Below are 18,307 nucleotides of genomic sequence, written 5' to 3'. Positions count from 1 at the left end.
AGAACACAAAAGAAAAAGACTGAATTCGCACAGCCAGGCATTACATATTTGATAATGGTAGCTTAGCAAAGTATATGTCCTTGGACCAAAACATAAATGATGAGGTCTGAAAAATGTGGACATGCAAAATCAAGAAATATTTACTAAATGCGAGTTGTTTCCTCTAAGTAAGCATTTGAAAACAGTAGAAGTGTTACTAAGAAGTGCACATGTGTAGTGCTACAGTATCATGCCACAAGACAATAACAGTGTATTTATGAATGTGTATGTGCTTTTTTAAATCTGGAGAAGGACTTTGTCTACTTTTAAATGTGTCTCTCTGCTGCTCAACTTTTTCTGATGACATTTACAATAATTGCTGCAAACTATGACTTCAGTGTTGTACTGAATTTGCAGCACCAGTTGAATCATCTAGCTGCTGTGAAATAAGGAACACACATTAACGCAGTATGTTATGTTATTACAAGTTTTGTTTTATTTTATAGCACATACATGTGTTTTTTATTAGGAAATGACACTTAAAGTACTAAAGGAGTTTTGCTATTTGGGGAGCAAAATAACTAATGATGGTCAAAGTAGAGAGGATATAAAATGTAGACTGGCAGTGGCAAGGAAAGCATTTCTGAAGAAGAGAAATTTGTTAACATCGAGTATAGATTAAGTGTTAGGAAGTGGTTTCTGAAAGTATTTGTATGGAGTGTAGGCACGTATGGAAGTGAAACATGGACGATAAGTAGTTTGGACAATAAGAGAATAGAAGCTTTCGAAAAGTGGTGCTACAGAAGAATGCTGAAGATTAGATGGGTAGATCACATAACTAATGAGGAAGTACTGAATAGGATTGGGGAGAAGAGAAGTTTGTGGCACAACTTGACAAGAAGAAGGGATCGGTTGGTAGGACATGTTCTGAGGCATCAAGGGATCACCAATTTAGTATTGGAGCGCAGCGTGGAGGGTAAAAATCGTAGAGGGAGACCAAGAGATGAATACACCAAGCAGATTCAGAAGGATGTAGGTTGCGGTAGGTACTGGGAGATGAAGAAGCTTGCTCAGGATAGAGTAGCATGGAGAGCTGCATCAAACCAGTTTCAGGACTGAAGACAACAACAACAACAACATGTGTTTTGTGTTAGACTTTAGTAAGTAGGCCACTAGATGGTAAATGAAAGACCGAAGTCAATTATACTATGCCAAGGTGAGAGAGAAAAACATTTGAATTTGACTGGTTGCAGGCAGAAGTATATAACAACATTCATTGCAGGGACAAACAAGAGGCAGTATCTCAATTTGTATGCTTTCATAACTGGAAAAAAAAGGTCAAATGAAATTGAACAATGGAAAATCCAGGATAAAACGTAACAATATTATGAAAGAGATAGTTACTGTTCACCATATAGCAAAGATGCTGAGTCACAGATAGGCACAACAAAAAGACTGTAAAAAAAGTGAGTTTTCAGCCAGGGAGGTCTCCGTCAGAAATATGCCCCTCTCTCTCTCTCCCTCTCCCTCCCTCCCTCCCCCCCTCACACACACACACACACACACACACACACACACACACACACACACACACACGCACGCCCGCCCAACAAATGCAAATGCTACTCACACACACATGACCACATTTTCTGGCTGCCAAGGCCAGACCGAGCAGCAGCGCATCATGGAAGCAGCAACAGGATGGTGGGGTAAGGAGGAGGCTGGGGCAGGAGGGATAGAGGGGTGGGACTGGAGGACAATAAAGTTATGCCTGTGGGAGCTTACAGGGACGAGATAGAGAGAGGGTAGGGCAACTAGATGCAATGTAGAGGTTAGACAGAGAGCGGGGTTCGGGGAGTTGGGTGGGGTAGCATAGAGGGTCGTGTAGTGCTGGAATGGAAACAGGAAAGAGGCTAGATGGGTAAAGACAATGACCAATAAAGGTTGAGGCCAGGAGGGTTATGGGAATGTAGGATACATTGCAGGGAGATTTCCCACATGCACATTTCAGAAAAGCTGGTGTTGTTGGGAAGGATCCAAATGGCACAGGCTGTGAAGCAGACATTGAAATGAAGAACATTGTGTTGGGTACATGCTCAGCAGTGAGGTGGTCTAGCTGTTTCTTGGCCAAAGTTTGTTGGTGGCCATTAGTGTGCACAGATATCTTGTTGGTTGTCACACCATGTAGATTGGAACATGTGGTTGCAGCTTAGCTTGTAGATCACGTGACTGGTCTGACAGGTAGCCCTGCTTTTGATGGGATGGGAGTGACCGGACTGGAGTAGGTGGTGGTGGGAGGATGTATGGGACAGGTTTTGCATCTAAGTCTATAACAGGGATTTGAGCCATGAGGAAAGGGGATTGGGAGAAGGGGTTGTGTTGGGGTGAAAGAGGATAATATGCAAGTTTGGTGGGTGGTGGAATACGACTATGGAAGGGGTGGGAAGGATAGTAGATGGGATATTCCTCATTTCAGTGCATGACGAGAGGTAATTGAAACCTTGGGAAGAATGTGATTCAGCTACTACAGTCCTGGGTGGTACTGAGTCAGGAGGGGAATTCTTCTCTGTGGCCGGATGGAGGGACTTTGGGAACTGGTGGGTGATTATACCTAGCTGACCTACCCTCTCTCCACCTCATACCTGTATGCTCCAACAGGCAGCACTTTACTGTCACCCACCCCTAACCTGCTATCTCTACCCCTCCCTGCCCCAGCCGCCTCCTTGAAGTAATTATCAGGACAATAGTGAAGACATATAACAGAGAAAAGTTGGATTGCCCGAATAGTATTGCATACCCTGGTGAAAGTTATTTTCAACGGTGGCTGAAACATTGCGCAACATGACTGTTTACAACCTATAACAGTTTTATGGGAAAAAATCAGAATGTTTGATATCATTACTTGACAAACATGCAAGATAATACTCCAAAAACATTTTTAATATATTTTTGTCATGTTGTTGGAATTTACTTATGTGGCATATTATTGCCAGTAAGAGCATCATAAAGTTGTTGGACTCAATAATTACATCACACACATATAATATCCAAATTCAAAGCTATATTGTAATTACTTCATGTGTGTTAATCCTATAATATGCTGTTAATTATTTGTGAATTAAAGACCAATGTTTAGTAATGGTGTGCATACTGCTGTTGATGGTTAATTAAGTTTATTATTATTATTATTATTATTATTATCATCCTTCACAAGCTATGAAGGCCCTTCACAGCTGATATTATAATGCTTTTCCAGGTAGTGAATTTTCTAGTTCATCACAGGTAAGATATTTGTATCTTCTATGGTGTTGTTGAAGTAGCATAAACTTTGTCTTCTGGCAGGTATCCTCCTTTGAGGAAGTTTTGTACATATTTATATATTTTCCTTTCTGCTGGGGCTCAAAGTATGTATACACTCCAACAAAGTCTTAATTTTGGATATGATATCTGGTTTTATATATAGTTCATGTACTTCTTTGTTTGTTAATATTCTTCATTTTATTGTGTTCTTATCTTGAATCCTGCCAAATACCTTCCTCACAATCAAAGTTTGTACACACACGAGCGCGCGCGCGCACACACACACACACACACACACACACACCATATTTGCAGTAGATGATGTAGGTGAAAGGATATAGAGATATCTAAAAATGAGATTGACAGAAAGTGAAAACTGTCATAGTAGAAATGGCTAGTCAAGAAATGCAAAGCTGTAAAAGAATGTGTAACTGGGGGAAAGAGAGATGCTGCCTTGCCTATAGGAAAATTAGAGAGGCCTTTGGAGGAAAGGGAAGTAGCAATATGAATGTCAAGAGCTTAGATGACAAGCCAGTACTAAGCAAGGAGTTGAAAGCTGAAAATTGGAAGGAATTTGTAGAAAGCCTGTACAAGTGGAATGAACTTGAATGCAATATTATAGAGAGGGAAGAGAAAGTAGCTGAAAATGAGAGGGGAGATATGATATAGGGAAAAGACTTTGACACCGCACTGAAAAAAAGGGACCTGAAGTATACAACATTGTCTCAGAATTATTGAGTTCTTTGGAGGAACCAGCCATAACATAACGATACCACCTGGTATGTAAGGTATATCAGACAGGCGAAATACCCTCAGACTTTAAGAAGAATATGGTAATTCCAATTCTAAAGGAGGCAGGTGCTGACAGCTGTGAAAACTACCAGTCAGTCAGTCTCATAAGTCATGGTTGCAAAATACTGAGACAAAATTATGTACAAAAGAATGTAAAACCTGGTAGATGCTTACCTCAGGAAAGTGCAGTTTTGGTTGGGGAGAGATGTAGGAACTCAACAGGCTCTACTGACAGTACAACTTATCTTAGAAGATAGTTTAAAGAAAGGCAAATGTATGTTTGTAGCATTTGTTGATATGGGGAAAACTTTTTGTCAATGTTGACGGAATGTATTCTCTGAGATTATGAAGGTTGCAGGGATAAAATACATGGAGTCAAAAGTTTGTGTACAGCTTGTATGAAAACCAGATGGCAATTATAAGAGTCAAAGGACATGAAAGGGAAGCTGTGGTTGAGGGTTAGACAAGGCTGTAATCCAATGTTATTCAATCTATACATTGAGCGCACAGTAAAGGAAGACAACGAAAAATTTTGGAAGCGAATTAATGTTCAGGAAGAAAGAATAAAAACTTCAAGGTTTACCAATGACATTGTAATTCTATCAGAGGCAGGAAAGGACTTGGAAGAGCAGTTGAAAGGAGTGGATAGTGTCTTGAAAGGAAGTCATAAGATCGACATCAACAAAACCAAAACAAGGGTAATGGAATGTAACCCAATTAAATCAACTGATTATGAAGGAATTAGACAAGAAAATAAGACACTAAAAGTAGTAGATCAGTTTTTATATTTGGGCAGCAAAATAACTGATGATGTCCACAGTAGAGAGGATACAAAATGCAAACTGGCAGCAGCAAGAAAACCATTTGGACTGGAGACCACAACAGCATATACCCTGTGATAGCACTTGAGAAATACGGTCTATTGGCACCCACCCCATTGTACTCTGTGTCTGTTTTTATTGGGAAGATATCAGTTTTTATCAGATCAGTTCCTGCTTGAAATTTAATTTCCAGTGGTGTACTTTATTTTAATATAGCTCAGCGGGTACTGGTAGTAATCATTCCTACATGACCACTTTTTTACTGTGTTCAGCATTTAGGTCAAGGTGCTTTTACTATACTTATGCCTGCTGTTGGACTTGGGATTTCAGTGTTCACCATGTGGCTAACTCTCATCTTGGACATATCAACTGATCCCCAGAGCCCTCCCTGTCTTCTGCTTTTTCAGTCCTAGTGACAGCTCAAATGCAAATATGATGGCCTGCTTGTAGCTTTTCAGTTCTTTTATATTGTTCCTTTCCAGCTGTTTTTCTTCTACCTGTGAACTCTGCTATATTGACTCCCTTCTTCAAAATTTCATTTTATTCCTTACTGGCATTTGTGTTATTATTTATATCTGTTTCAAAAATTGAGTGATGTACTCTCCGTTTGCACTCATTATAGCATGTTAACTGTAACATGCGTTCCCTGGTGTTTATTAAATCCATACATATAGTTCTCTTTCTCTTCATAACCTCTTGGTTCATCCCTATGAAATCCCGAAAGCACCTTCCCTACCCTCTGGCTCCTACCCTTGCAACCGCTCCCGGTGTAAAACCTGTCCTATGCACCCTCCCACCACCACCTACTCCAGTCCTGTAACCCGGAAGGTGTACACAATCAAAGGCAAAGCCACGCATGAAAGCACCCACATGATTTACCAACTGACCTGCCTACACTGTGACGCTTTCTATGTGGGAATGACCAGCAACAAACTGTCCATTCGCATGAATGGACACAGGCAGACAGTGTTTGTTGGTAATGAGGATCACCCTGTGGCTAAACATGCCTTGGTGCACAGCCAGCACATCTTGGCACAGTGTTACACCATCCGAGTTATCTGGATACTTCCCACCAACACCAACCTATCCGAACTCCGGAGATGGGAACTTGCCCTTCAATATATCCTCTCTTCTCGTTATCCACCAGGCCTCAATCTCCGCTAATTTCAAGTTGCCGCCACTCATACCTCACCTGTCATTCAACATCATCTTTGCCTCCACACTTCCGCCTTGACTTTTATCTCTGCCCATACTCTTTGCCTCTAAATATGTCTGCTTGTGTGTGTGTGTGTGTGTGTGTGTGTGTGTGTGTGTGTGTGTGGGCGCGTGCACGCACGAGTATATACCTATCCTTTTCTTTCCCCTAAGGTAAGTCTTTCCGCTCCCGGGATTGGAATGACTCCATACACTGTGTATGTGCGGATGTATATGTGTGTGTGTGTGTGTGTGTGTGTGTGTGTGTGTGTGTGTGTGTGTGTGTGTGTGTGTGTGCGCACACCTGTCCTTTTTTTCCCCTAAGGGAAGTCTTTCCGCTCCCGGGATTGGAATGACTCCTTACCCTCTCCCTTAAAACCCACATCCTTTCGTCTTTCCCTCTCCTTCCTGAAGAAGCAACCATCGGTTGCGAAAGCTAGTAATTCTGTGTGTGTGTTTGTGTGTTTTGTTCATGTGCCTGTCTGCCGGCGCTTTCCCGCTTGGTAAGTCTTGTAATGTTTGTTTTTGATATATTTTTCCCATGTGGAAGTTTCTTTCTATTTTATATATATATATATATATATAATTCAATGACGATGTAAATAAAACAGAAAGAAACTTCCACATGGGAAAAATATATTAAAAATAAAGATTCCAAGACTTACCAAGCGGGAAAGCGCCGGCAGACAGGCACATGAACAAAACACACAAACACACACACAGAATTACAATTTTTTCCCCTAAGGGAAGTCTTTCCGCTCCCGGGATTGGAATGACTCCTTACCCTCTCCCTTAAAACCCACACCCTTTCATTTTTCCCTCTCCTTCCTTCCTTCCTGACGAAGCAACTGCCAGTTGCGAAAGCTTGTAATTCTGTGTGTGTGTTTGTGTGTTTTGTTCATGTGCCTGTCTGCCGGCGCTTTCCCGCTTGGTAAGTCTTGGAATCTTTATTTTTAATATATATAATTCAAACTTGAAACAGTCCTGCACTGTTTTAATGTTTGTTAAAATTTTCATAGTCATAAATTACAATCTTACTAACAATAGATGTTAAAGTTTTGAGGACAGAGTATTGCATCATATAAGAACTACTACTGGGGAAACCAATGTTTCTGACTCTGTGACTGTGACTGGGACGTTGATTTGACCAGTAATGGTTTTTTTGTAATATGACACAGTGCTGTTGCAACTCCTTCCGTTTGCCTCCACTTGTAGTAGCAGAGAACGAGCTGTGGTAAGTCAAAACCAGTGATCAGTGAAGTGCCTGCCGGCCCTGGTACCACCACATCTTCCCTGCACCCTTGCTGGTCACCTCCGCCAGAGGTAGAGCTTATACTGCGATGCATGCCGATCCGTCACTCAAGCTGTCTCTTCTCCCAGTTCAACAAATTTTCTCTGTGACCATACTGGTTCCCTTGACTGCCAGGCGAGTCTGTCTCATTCAAAACTGCCTCTCTTCTTTTCCTGTGGAATCGTGAGACTTGCTTACAGACATTGTTCCAGTGATACCCTGCATTGACGTCCCTCCTCTTGGCGATGTCTTCTCGTGCCACCAGACACTGCTGAACAAAGTAGTGTAAACTGTTCATAGTCCACTCTGTTCAAAGACTCTGCCATGTGCAAGGGCCTCCCTTGATTAACAGGTATTAACTCATTAAATGTTGTTGTATTTGTTAACTTATAGAAATAAATTCTTCAAACCACCTTGCGTACCTGTCTCAGGATGCCTTGTTATTTCTTGTTGTTTCTACTAATTACCGTGCCTCTATAGACATGCATGCCTTCTTGGGAGCATAGAAGGAAACCTTTAAAATAGTTCTTCAATGCTGTACCCATAAAATGTGTATGTCAACTGACTGGCCACTGAAACCTATTCAATTGTATTCTAACAACCATTAAAACTCAAATTTGATTTAGATTTATATTCATTCACTAAGAAACTTTGTTTTTACTTTCAAGGGCACTATCGTTTGTAGAAAAGTTCTTCGGAGGTGAAGTACCGTGTATAGAAATCACGCAAGTTGAGCTGACATTGCTGGCACATATCACTCGTGAATTGCAGGGGTACATTGCTTCTCTTGAGTCTGCCCGACTCAGAGATGGTATTCGTCACATCCTTGCAATCAGTCGACATGGAAACCAGTTCATGCAGAGTCAGCAGCCTTGGGTGTTGGTGAAAGGATCTGAACCTGACAGGTATATTAACATATTATCTGTGTTATATACAGTATACTCCCAATTATTCGGTGTAATGTGGGGGAGAAGATGAAAGAATATAATCACACACACACACACACACACACACACACGCACACGAAAAATTGGGAGTACACTGTATGCACAATTTTTCTGATTCTCTACACCATGAAACTGTTTTTGCATGTAACAAATTATTGATTCTCTTTAATTTCATAATTTACTAATTTGGAGAAATATTTTTCAAATTATGAACAGAACATTATACAAGTAACTTCTCTCGCAGAAAAAAAATTACAAATCAATTTAGATTTTTTATAGGCACAAGTGCGAAACTGTTTGTGGCTGTCATCGCTTCTAACTTTCTGACTTCCACTTTCTCCTACTGTGCCAAACCACTTGTTGGAGTTCTATCCTGCTTATCACAACATGATTGTCTTCATGCCAGCTTCTAGCAGATACACCCACTTTCTTCTCTTATGTGAAACTCTTTCCCATGCTCTTTCCAGCAAGTTTTTGTTGGCCCACTCTGATTATATTTACTAAATATACATATCCCTTCAGTTGTCTATACACTTGTTCCCTTTATTTTCGCATGCTTTTGTATGGGCACATTTCATCCATGATCTCTGCTGAAATGGCTCTGTGCAACATGGGTCCATGTCAGTTGATGTTAATTTCAAGAAGAAAGGAGTTTTTCCAAATTTTGGTTACTCGAAAGTTCTTTCTTAAGTCTGCAATTCTTTAATTTTGTTACACAAAGGATACACAAGATTTAAAGTGGGGATAATGAAATTACAGAAGCTTGTGTGTCTATTAAACATCTTCGAGAATCGTGTCACAATCAGTATCAGAAGTATCATGTTAAGGCTAGATCGCTACTCACCACATAGGTCAGTCACATGTAGGCACAATAGAAAGGCTGCTGAACATTTAAACTTTTGGACAAAAAGATCTACTTCATCTGGCTACAGCAGCTGAAGACAGTGGCCAATTGGGTAAGAGTTGTGCTTTTATGAATGTGGGTGTTTTCTACTTCTGAAGAAGAACTTTTTGTCTAAAAGTTTAAATATTTAGCAGTCATTCCATTCTGCATGTCTGCGATTCACTGCCTCATCTGTGTGGTGAGAAGCAATCTATCCTTTTCACAATATTGTTGTTATTCCATCCTGGACTTTCCATCGTTAAGTATCCTCAGTATTAGAGGTTCTTCAGTTTCTGCTTTGAGCATTCTGTAGACCATCTGATACATTGGAGGTATACAGTTTTCCTTTTTGAGGCATTTCACCAGAGGAATAAGAATCGTACTGCAGAATACCTTATTCCATTTTTGCAGATTTCCTTCTTCTTTTGTACTTTAATTCACATAAATTGCCCTCTCATATTTGGAAAATTGAAGCTGTGATGTCTTCCTAATGGACATTTTCTGGTGTCTGCTGGCTCATTTCTAACATTGTAATTGGATTAATCTTGGAAGCTTTTAAAATCCCTAGTTTCATGTCAGTGACTTTATACGGATTCTTTACTTCACTTTTCTTTGCGTTCAGTTCAGCGATTACAGTTTCAAAAAGAAAGAAAAAAAATTCAAAATATCCTCAACCAAATTTGCAAGTCATATGAGATTTGTTCAAAATAGAGCCACACCTAGGGCACTATTGTTTGCGCACATAGATGCTACATTGAACAGGTAAATGGACAAAGAGGGTGCTAGCACAGATGTTCCACAGTTTGTTATTCTCCACACTCACACATGCTATCCTCTGATGTGAAACCCTGTAGTTCAAGGGAGGACTTCAGCCTACCGATACCAGTTCTTAATCAGTTAAAGGAGCCTCAAATACTCCAACCCTTGTTGTACCTGGATGGAAGATATTCTCATGGTGTCATCCAATTATGTTATAAGGATTTGTATCAAAAATGTATTTCCTTGGGGGGGGGGGGGAGGGGGGGATGGGGGGGGGCATCAAAAGTTCACATGTTAGAAGGAAAGTTATTCTTGCCAGGCTGAGGTGGTTCACGGCCTTTCGTTGTTCATGAGTATTTGGTGTTACAATACCGGCAACACAGTAAATCTACTCAGCAGGGATAGGTTTTAAGCACCCCATAATTAGCATGCAAGCTTTGTTCGGAGCAGGTTCCACAGTTTTAGCATGAGATAATTTATACCAACCTGAAAAGGCATATTCTACTTCAGAACAGCACAGGACAAAAGTAATGGTTCTAAGAACTAGTGGATTACCTCCCCATTTTGTATCTCTTAACTTTCTCCAGATGTTTTTCCAAATGGTGGTTTTTTTGTTTGATGCTGGAACAGTGTTGTATGAAGGCGAGGGAGTGGTCCAGTGTTATTCCTAGGTACTGTGGAGTGAAGCTATGTTCCAGAGGGCTGCCATTCCAAGACATATTCAGCTTTCGTGAGGCCTACCTGTAACTGCTTGTGGTACATGAGGATCTTTCTGACAAATACTGGAAACATTGTCCATTTTCAGGTAAGGTTTTCACATACTATTTTATTAGGCCCAACTTACTATTCACAGGTGGTAATTTTTTGCTTGTTCTTTATCATAATAGTTACAATATTTGATAAATATTAGCACCACCACCATAGGAAGTTTAGCTTCATATTATTGTGTTCCTGTCATGTTCTCTAGTCTGAAGACTGATTTAATACAGCTCTCCACGCCATGCAGTGGACGTGCATGTCCTCAGAAATAAAACAGCTGTAGTTTCTCCTTCCCTTCAGCCTTTCACAGTATCTTCACAGCAAGACCATGTTGTATAATGTTCAAAAAATGCCAGATCAGTCAGTTATCCAAACTGTTGCTCGTGCTACTACTGAGAAGGCTGCTGCCTCCATAGATACCCCTCCGAAATTGTTACATCTACTCTATGGCTATATGTATTGTTTAGGTACACAAGACATTTCACTTTGCCAAGTGTTCATGTTATTGCTACTTGAAATAATATGTGATATAATTAAAAAAACTAAAAATGTATTTAAAGAATATTAACTGGTAATTGTGAAAAAGGATGGAGATACAACTGTTTTGATATTATATTAGGATTTAGTACACTAGACACCAGAAAAGTAAGTCATATTGATTAAAAGAAATTTCATTGTTGGTCTGTTTTGTCAGTATACATCAACATCAAAATAGTCATGTAAGATACCACTGACCAGCTAGCTGGCCAAGCCTACTACATTGCAAGGCACTATCCAACTTTAAGCTTATTCACTTGTGAATGAGACTGCACGTTGACAATATAAGTAACTTCTTCATGCCACACAATTAATCTTTAATGGACATATATTTGATATTCTAGAGCAATATTTTCTTGCAAACTGAAGACTGATGACTAGACCGTCACAGCACATGTTACCATTTGTTATTGCAGGGTACGGGCAGGCACTGTAGTTGGCCTCTGCGCCAACATTGCAGCACTGCTGGCTGTTCTTTTGAAACCATATATGCCTGAGACATCACGTACATTGGATACTCAGCTCAATGCACCAGAGCACATACAATATATTTCAAAGGAGGTTTGTGTTCTGCTTCCCCCAGGACATAAAATTGGGCAGGTAAGACATTTACATCATATTTGGATTTTTCTCACAGTAAACATTAAGATGAAACTTTCATGCAAGGAGAGTTTTGTGCGATTCATTGAGACATAGAGTAGGCTGGAAGGAGGAAAGTTGAGTGTTGTGGAATGAGTGAAATGGGTGCCAGGAGTGAAGGTAGGCAAGGTAAGGATTTAGCAGAGATTGAGGCCAGGAGGAAAGTAGGATTGAATTATATGTTGTATTGACAGTTCCCAACCGAAACTGGTGTGGGAGTGAGGGATGGGGGCCGTGAAGCTATATTGGGTGTGAAGCAGTCACTAGGTTGATCAAGTAACGCTCAGCAGCATTTTCTGACACTAGATAGTCAACTATGCTCTTGGCCACAGTGTGGCAATGACCATTAGTGTGGGTGTATGTCTGGGTATTGTTCCTGGCCACATAATTGCTTGTAGAGAAGTTACCGCACAATTAATATATTATGCTATTGCTTTTATGTGCTCTTTCAAGACAGCTTCATTTGACAATTTCATTACCATTTATCCTTATCATTTACCCACTCTGCCTCAAGTCTTTATTCACTGCTGCAATTGGATTATAACTCCATTGTTCCTCTGACATAATACGAAGACATAAGATACATTCTATGATTTTATTTGTACATCATACTCCATAAGCCATCTAACGGCGTGTGACAGAGGATAATTCTGGTACACTAACTGATCTCACTTCCCTGTTTCACTGACAAGTAAGGCATCTGAAGAATGACTCTTGGTAAGCCTCTGTATTCTTGTTGTGGTCATTTCGTAAGAAGTCTGTGTTAAGAAGTAATATGTGATCTGACTCTTTCTGAAAACTGCTCTCTCAAAATTTAACTTATAAACGTCTTCGTGATGCACAACAGCTCTCTTGTAGTGTCTGTCACTGGGGTTTGTTGGACATCTCTGTAACGTTCTCGCACCAACTAAACAGTTGTGTCAGTTCTACATGGTAAGGATCCTAAACTGATGAACAATATGTAAAAATTGATTGAACAAGTGCATTCGCTTCGGAGATGATTTACATTTCCTTAAGATTCTTCCTGTGAGTCTCAGCCTGACATCTTATTTTTCTATCACTTATTTTATGTCATAATTCCATTTACGTTCACTCTGGATAATTACTCCTAGGTATTTTATGGCAGATATGGTTTCTGGCAATTTGTCGTCAGCAGTGCAGTTGTGCAGTAGTGGATTTCATTTTCTGCTTATGTGAAGTGCATTACATGGATTTATGTTCACAGTCAACTGCCAGAGCCTGCACCATTCATCAATCCTCTGTAGCTCATTTTGCAAATCGATACTGTCTGCTACTTTCTTATGGACAACCATATTGTTTACAAACAGTCTTAAGGAGCTTCCGACATTTTCTACTAGACCATTTATATACATTGTAAGCAGCAAAGGTTCTATCACACTTCCTCGGCATCTGTTGAACTTTTATTGTAAAGGGTGAGTTGTTGTGTTCTATCTGTAATGAAATCCCGATCCAGTCACAAATCTCGTCTGATAATCAGCAAGCTCCTATTTTTTCACTAAGTGGCAGTGTGGGGTGGTATCAGATGCCTTTCTGAAGCCCAGGAACAGTGCGTCAACCTGAGTGCTGTTCTCTACAGCACTATGGATTTCATGGTGGCACAGAGCGAGCTGTGTTTCACAAGATTTCCATTTGCAGAATCCTTACTGATTTTTTTAGAGGAGATTTTTGTTCTCCACAAACATCATAATTTGTACAGTTGTATTAAATAGACATCCTTGAGATAAGTTTTGCTGTGAACAACAAATGTTGATTGCTTATTTCTTTGGATTGGAAGGTGTGTAATTATTAATCCTTTTTGCTAGTTTCATTACATTTGATTGCATTGTACCTGTTCTATTCATACAGTGAACTATAGCCAATTATAATTTATCAAAATTTGTACATTTATATTAAGACCCAGTCTTTATGTATCATTTTTATGCAGTAGCTTTTGAGAATGGGAATGCTTCCCCGAAACTATTTGCAAAGAATGAAATTCTATGTTTTAAAAAATCCTAATAATTACTTCACCTGTCTCTTCATCACTAAAGCACTCCCCTATTTTAGACTGTGATGAATCAAATGTTGTTCGTGTTTTAAGAGTCTTGTCTTCTCAGTAGTGTCTTAAGTAGATGGTTTTAATGTGTTTCTAGGATGGTTGCTTCATCATTTATTTTCCAACTGATCGTGTAGGCTTATTTCCTTGCTCGACGATTTTGGATGGTGTGTGGTTGTAGTCCATGTGTTTTACTCATACACTGCCGTGAGGCATATGACTTTTGCTGTTTTGTGTGCCAGTGTGAATGAGAGAAGCCCAGGATGCCTGCAGATTACATTTTCTAGTTTATATTTTGTTGCATGCTTTTAACACTCATAACCCAACCTGTCTTCTGTTAGTTGAGTATGGGTGCCGGTGACCTTGCTATTGGTGTCCTATACATACAACCACCACCACTAAATCATCTATTGAGAAGTCAACCTTTGTGTAGTTCTCTAACACATCAGTCCTTCGTGTACATTCCACAACTAATCCTGATACTACAAAAAATGTAAGACTTAATGACAGGACCTGCTTGCCCCCCATTTTAAGCAGTTTTTTAACTGCTGTAATGCAACTTGCCGCAATTTCCTCTCCTGTGCCAGCCTCTTCACCTCAGAGTAGCATTTGCATTAATCATCCTCAATTATGTTTCAGATATATTCTAATGTCTGTCTTCCCATACCCTCTACAGCTCTGTCAGGTAGAGTGGAAGTTTTTCCTGGTGATGTCATCACACGCCATATTATCCTGTCCTTCAGTGTACAACTAATTTGGAGGCTCACAGCCTTTGTTTTCGCTCTTGTTGATCCTAATACTCCTAATTAGACAAGGAGTATACCACAATTCTGTATTACAGATCTTGTAAATCAACATGTGTGCGAAGTGCAGGCTATGCAGGTGTTAAAGTTGAAATTCTCGTAATCTTACCTCAGTTAATGATTCTTTTTCTCCTTTGTTTGTGTGTGAACAGGGTCTTCTAAGAGCACATTTTATTTTTTTAAAAAAGTGCACCTGATGGTATCTTAAAAAATGACTGCACAATTTCTGCCCCCTATCCCTTCTCTCATCAGGTTGTGTGCTGCTTGCATTTCCAGTATGGAAACTTATTAGTTCCACACTATATTTAAACTGACATTCTGGCTGTCATTTTGTCTCATATAATACTGTTTTTGTTTCTGGGATAAAGCTGTACCCCTACCTCATTTAACTCTTCTCTTTCTTATGAATCTAGGTGCTGCTTACCTCACTGCAGTTCTTGTAAATGTAGTTTGTAGTGGTAGTGAATTACACTTTCTCATGACGAAATGGTTTGGCGTACACCACTTGCACACTTGTGTGGTATTCATCTTTTTCTCCATTGTTATCAGCCATTCTTGTGTGTGTGTGTGTGTGTGTGTGTGTGTGTGTGTGTAAGACGTTCGGCTCGTCTGTGACACCATAGAACTGTTTGCTGTAAGCTAACTGGAAATTATGTTGTTAAAATACTGGGTACACCATATTAAATGACTCCTGTTCGGTTACTTGCAGGTAGTGTTCTGGGAAGCAATTGTCAGACATGAGAGTAATGTGAAAAAATATTCTCCTTAGTCTCACAGACCACCTTCGTGTAATTACAGCTTAATATTTAAAGATGTTGTAAAATTTGTTCATTTTTAATTGACAAACAGAGGCAATCAAAAGATATTAGTCTTACTCACTGAGCTGTTCCTTCACAAGAGAACTGTGTTTCTCTTGCATAGAGAGATGGTTTTAGTGACCCACACAACTCCTTTGTAGATACCAACAGGAATCCTCAAAACACCAAGTAGGTGGAAGCCAAATTATTCTTTTCATTCAAGGCATCCAAAAGATAGTACATAGAGAGTGGAATCAAAGATGATAAAATATAGTTTGTAGATAGTGGAATCAAAGTTGATGTCTTATTTCTCAATTCCCTTAAATTGTCAGTTAGTGAGAAATGTTGAAAAGTATCAATTTGTAGCATTAAATGTACAGTTTTCTTGCATTCATCATAAAGAATGAAAACAGAAAACTGAAAAGAAAGTTAGATGTTGCATCCTTCATAGTACATATGTGACTACAGAATGTAATCATTCATAAATAGTGATGCAGTAACTTGATTGCATTTGATTGAAAACTATGAATATATTTGGAATACTACAGTTGAGATGACAAATTGTTAGCTGTTGAAGAAGCAATAATTTACTGTATTTATATCTTGTGTAGCATGTTTATAGATCTGTAAGCAATGTACCTCTTCAGAATTTGTAGGGAAAAGTAGATAATATTCTAATATGTTATAGAGAATAGCCTATGTTTTCTAGTAGCACAAGTATTTTATTTCTGTATGGTATGAAGATAAGTGTGCAAAAGTCAGGTAATCGAAGGTGCCACTGCAAAATGAGCCATGAATGTAAAGGTGTTGCTGAATGATTTTTTTTTTCATTTTTATGTAATATTTCCCTTTAAATTAGAACCAATCTGTATCCTTGTGTGGTCTGTAGAAGTCTAGCTAATTTTTGATGACCAGTTAGTTAGAAGATAACATACAGAAACTAATCGGCACCTACAAATTACATGAATCAGTTCTTATGTTCAACTGAGCTTTTGGGTAACTTCTGTTGTTAAATTTTTAATTTATTATCTAACATTTTATGTATGCTTAACTATATCATTGTCCTTTCTCAATTTCTGTCTATATTTTGCAGTCAAAAATTTCAAAATAAATTTTCATATACTTGTTGTTGTGGTCATCAGTCCTGAGACTGGTTTGATGCAGCTCTCCATGCTACTCTATCCTGTGCAAGCTTCTTCATCTCCCAGTACCTACTGCAACCTACATCCCTCTGAATCTGCTTAGTGTATTCATCTCTTGACCTCCCTCTATGATTTTTACCCTCCACGCTGCCCTCCAATACTAAATTGGTGATCCCTTGATGTATCAGAATATGTCCTACCAATCAATCCCTTCTCCTAGTCAGTGTGTGCCACAAACTTCTCTTCTCCCCATTCCTATTCAATACTTCCTCATTAGTTATGTGATCTACCCATCTAATCTTCAGCATTCTTCTGTAGCACCACATTCCGAAAGCTTGACCCACCATACTTGCTCCGGACACTGCAAGAGGGCTGTACAAGCAATGATCACACGCACGGCACAGCAGACACACCAGGAACCGCGGTGTTGGCCGTCGAATGGCGCTAGCTGCGCAGCATTTGTGCACCGCCGCTGTCAGTGTCAGCCAGTTTGCCGTGGCATACGGAGCTCCAGCGCAGTCTTTAACACTGGTAGCATGCCGCGACAGTGTGGACGTGAACCGTGTGTGCAGTTGACAGACTTTGAGCGAAGACGTATAGTGGGCATGCGGGAGGCCGGGTGGACGTACCGCCGAATTGCTCAACACGTGGGGTGTGAGGTCTCCACAGTACATCGATGTTGTCGCCAGTGGTCGGCGGAAGGTGCACGTGCCCGTCGACCTGGGACCGGACCGCAGCGACGCACGGATGCACGCCAAGCCCGTAGGATCCTACGCAGTGCCGTAGGGGACTGCACCGCCACTTCCCAGCAAATTAGGGACACTGTTGCTCCTGGGGTATCGGCGAGGACCATTCGCAACCGTCTCCATGAAGCTGGGTTACGGTCCCGCACACCGTTAGGCCGTCTTCCGCTCACACCCCAACATCGTGCAGCCCGCCTCCAGTGGTGTCGCGACAGGCATGAATGGAGGGACGAATGGAGACGTGTCGTCTTCAGCGATGAGAGTCGCTTCTGCCTTGGTGCCAATGATAGTCGTATGCGTGTTTGGCATCGTGCAGGTGAGCGCCACAATCAGGACTGCATACGACCGAGGCACACAGGGCCAACACCCGGCATCATGGTGTGGGGAGCGATCTCCTACACTGGCCGTACACCTCTGGTGATCGTCGAGGGGACACTGAATAGTGCACGGTACATCCAAACCGTCATCGAACCAATCGTTCTACCATTCCTAGACCGGCAAGGGAACTTGCTATTCCAACAGGACAATGCATGTCCGCATGTATCCCGTGCCACCCAACGTGCTCTAGAAGGTGTAAGTCAACTACCCTGGCCAGTAAAAACTCCGGATCTGTCCCCCATTGAGCATGTTTGGGACTGGATGAAGCGTCGTCTCACGCGGTCTGCACGTCCAGCACGAACGCTGGTCCAACTGAGGTGGCAGGTGGAAATGGCATGGCAAGCCGTTCCACAGGACTACATCCAGCATCTCTACGATCATCTCCACAGGAGAATAGCAGCCTGCATTGCTGCGAAAGGTGGATATACACTGTACTAGTGTCGACATTGTGCATGCTCTGTTGCCTGTGTCTATGTGCCTGTGGTTC

General features: G+C 40.6%; 1 protein-coding gene across 1 annotated transcript in view; it reads left to right on the top strand.

The window, feature by feature from the left end:
• LOC126285337 (methionine--tRNA ligase, cytoplasmic) overlaps positions 1–18,307 on the top strand; it is a 115,403-nt gene that overhangs the window by 79,570 nt on the left and 17,526 nt on the right. Inside the window, exons 14-15 of the mRNA XM_049984654.1 lie at positions 8,046–8,282; positions 11,679–11,862. Of these exons, the coding sequence (XP_049840611.1) occupies positions 8,046–8,282; positions 11,679–11,862 (421 nt within the window). The remainder of the gene's footprint in view (positions 1–8,045; positions 8,283–11,678; positions 11,863–18,307) is intronic.

Source organism: Schistocerca gregaria, chromosome 8 (assembly GCF_023897955.1).
Source record: "Schistocerca gregaria isolate iqSchGreg1 chromosome 8, iqSchGreg1.2, whole genome shotgun sequence".
In the NCBI taxonomy this organism is placed as follows: Eukaryota; Metazoa; Arthropoda; class Insecta; order Orthoptera; family Acrididae; genus Schistocerca; species Schistocerca gregaria.
Note: the sequence above shows the minus strand (reverse complement) of the source record. Positions and strands in the feature narration are given on the sequence as shown.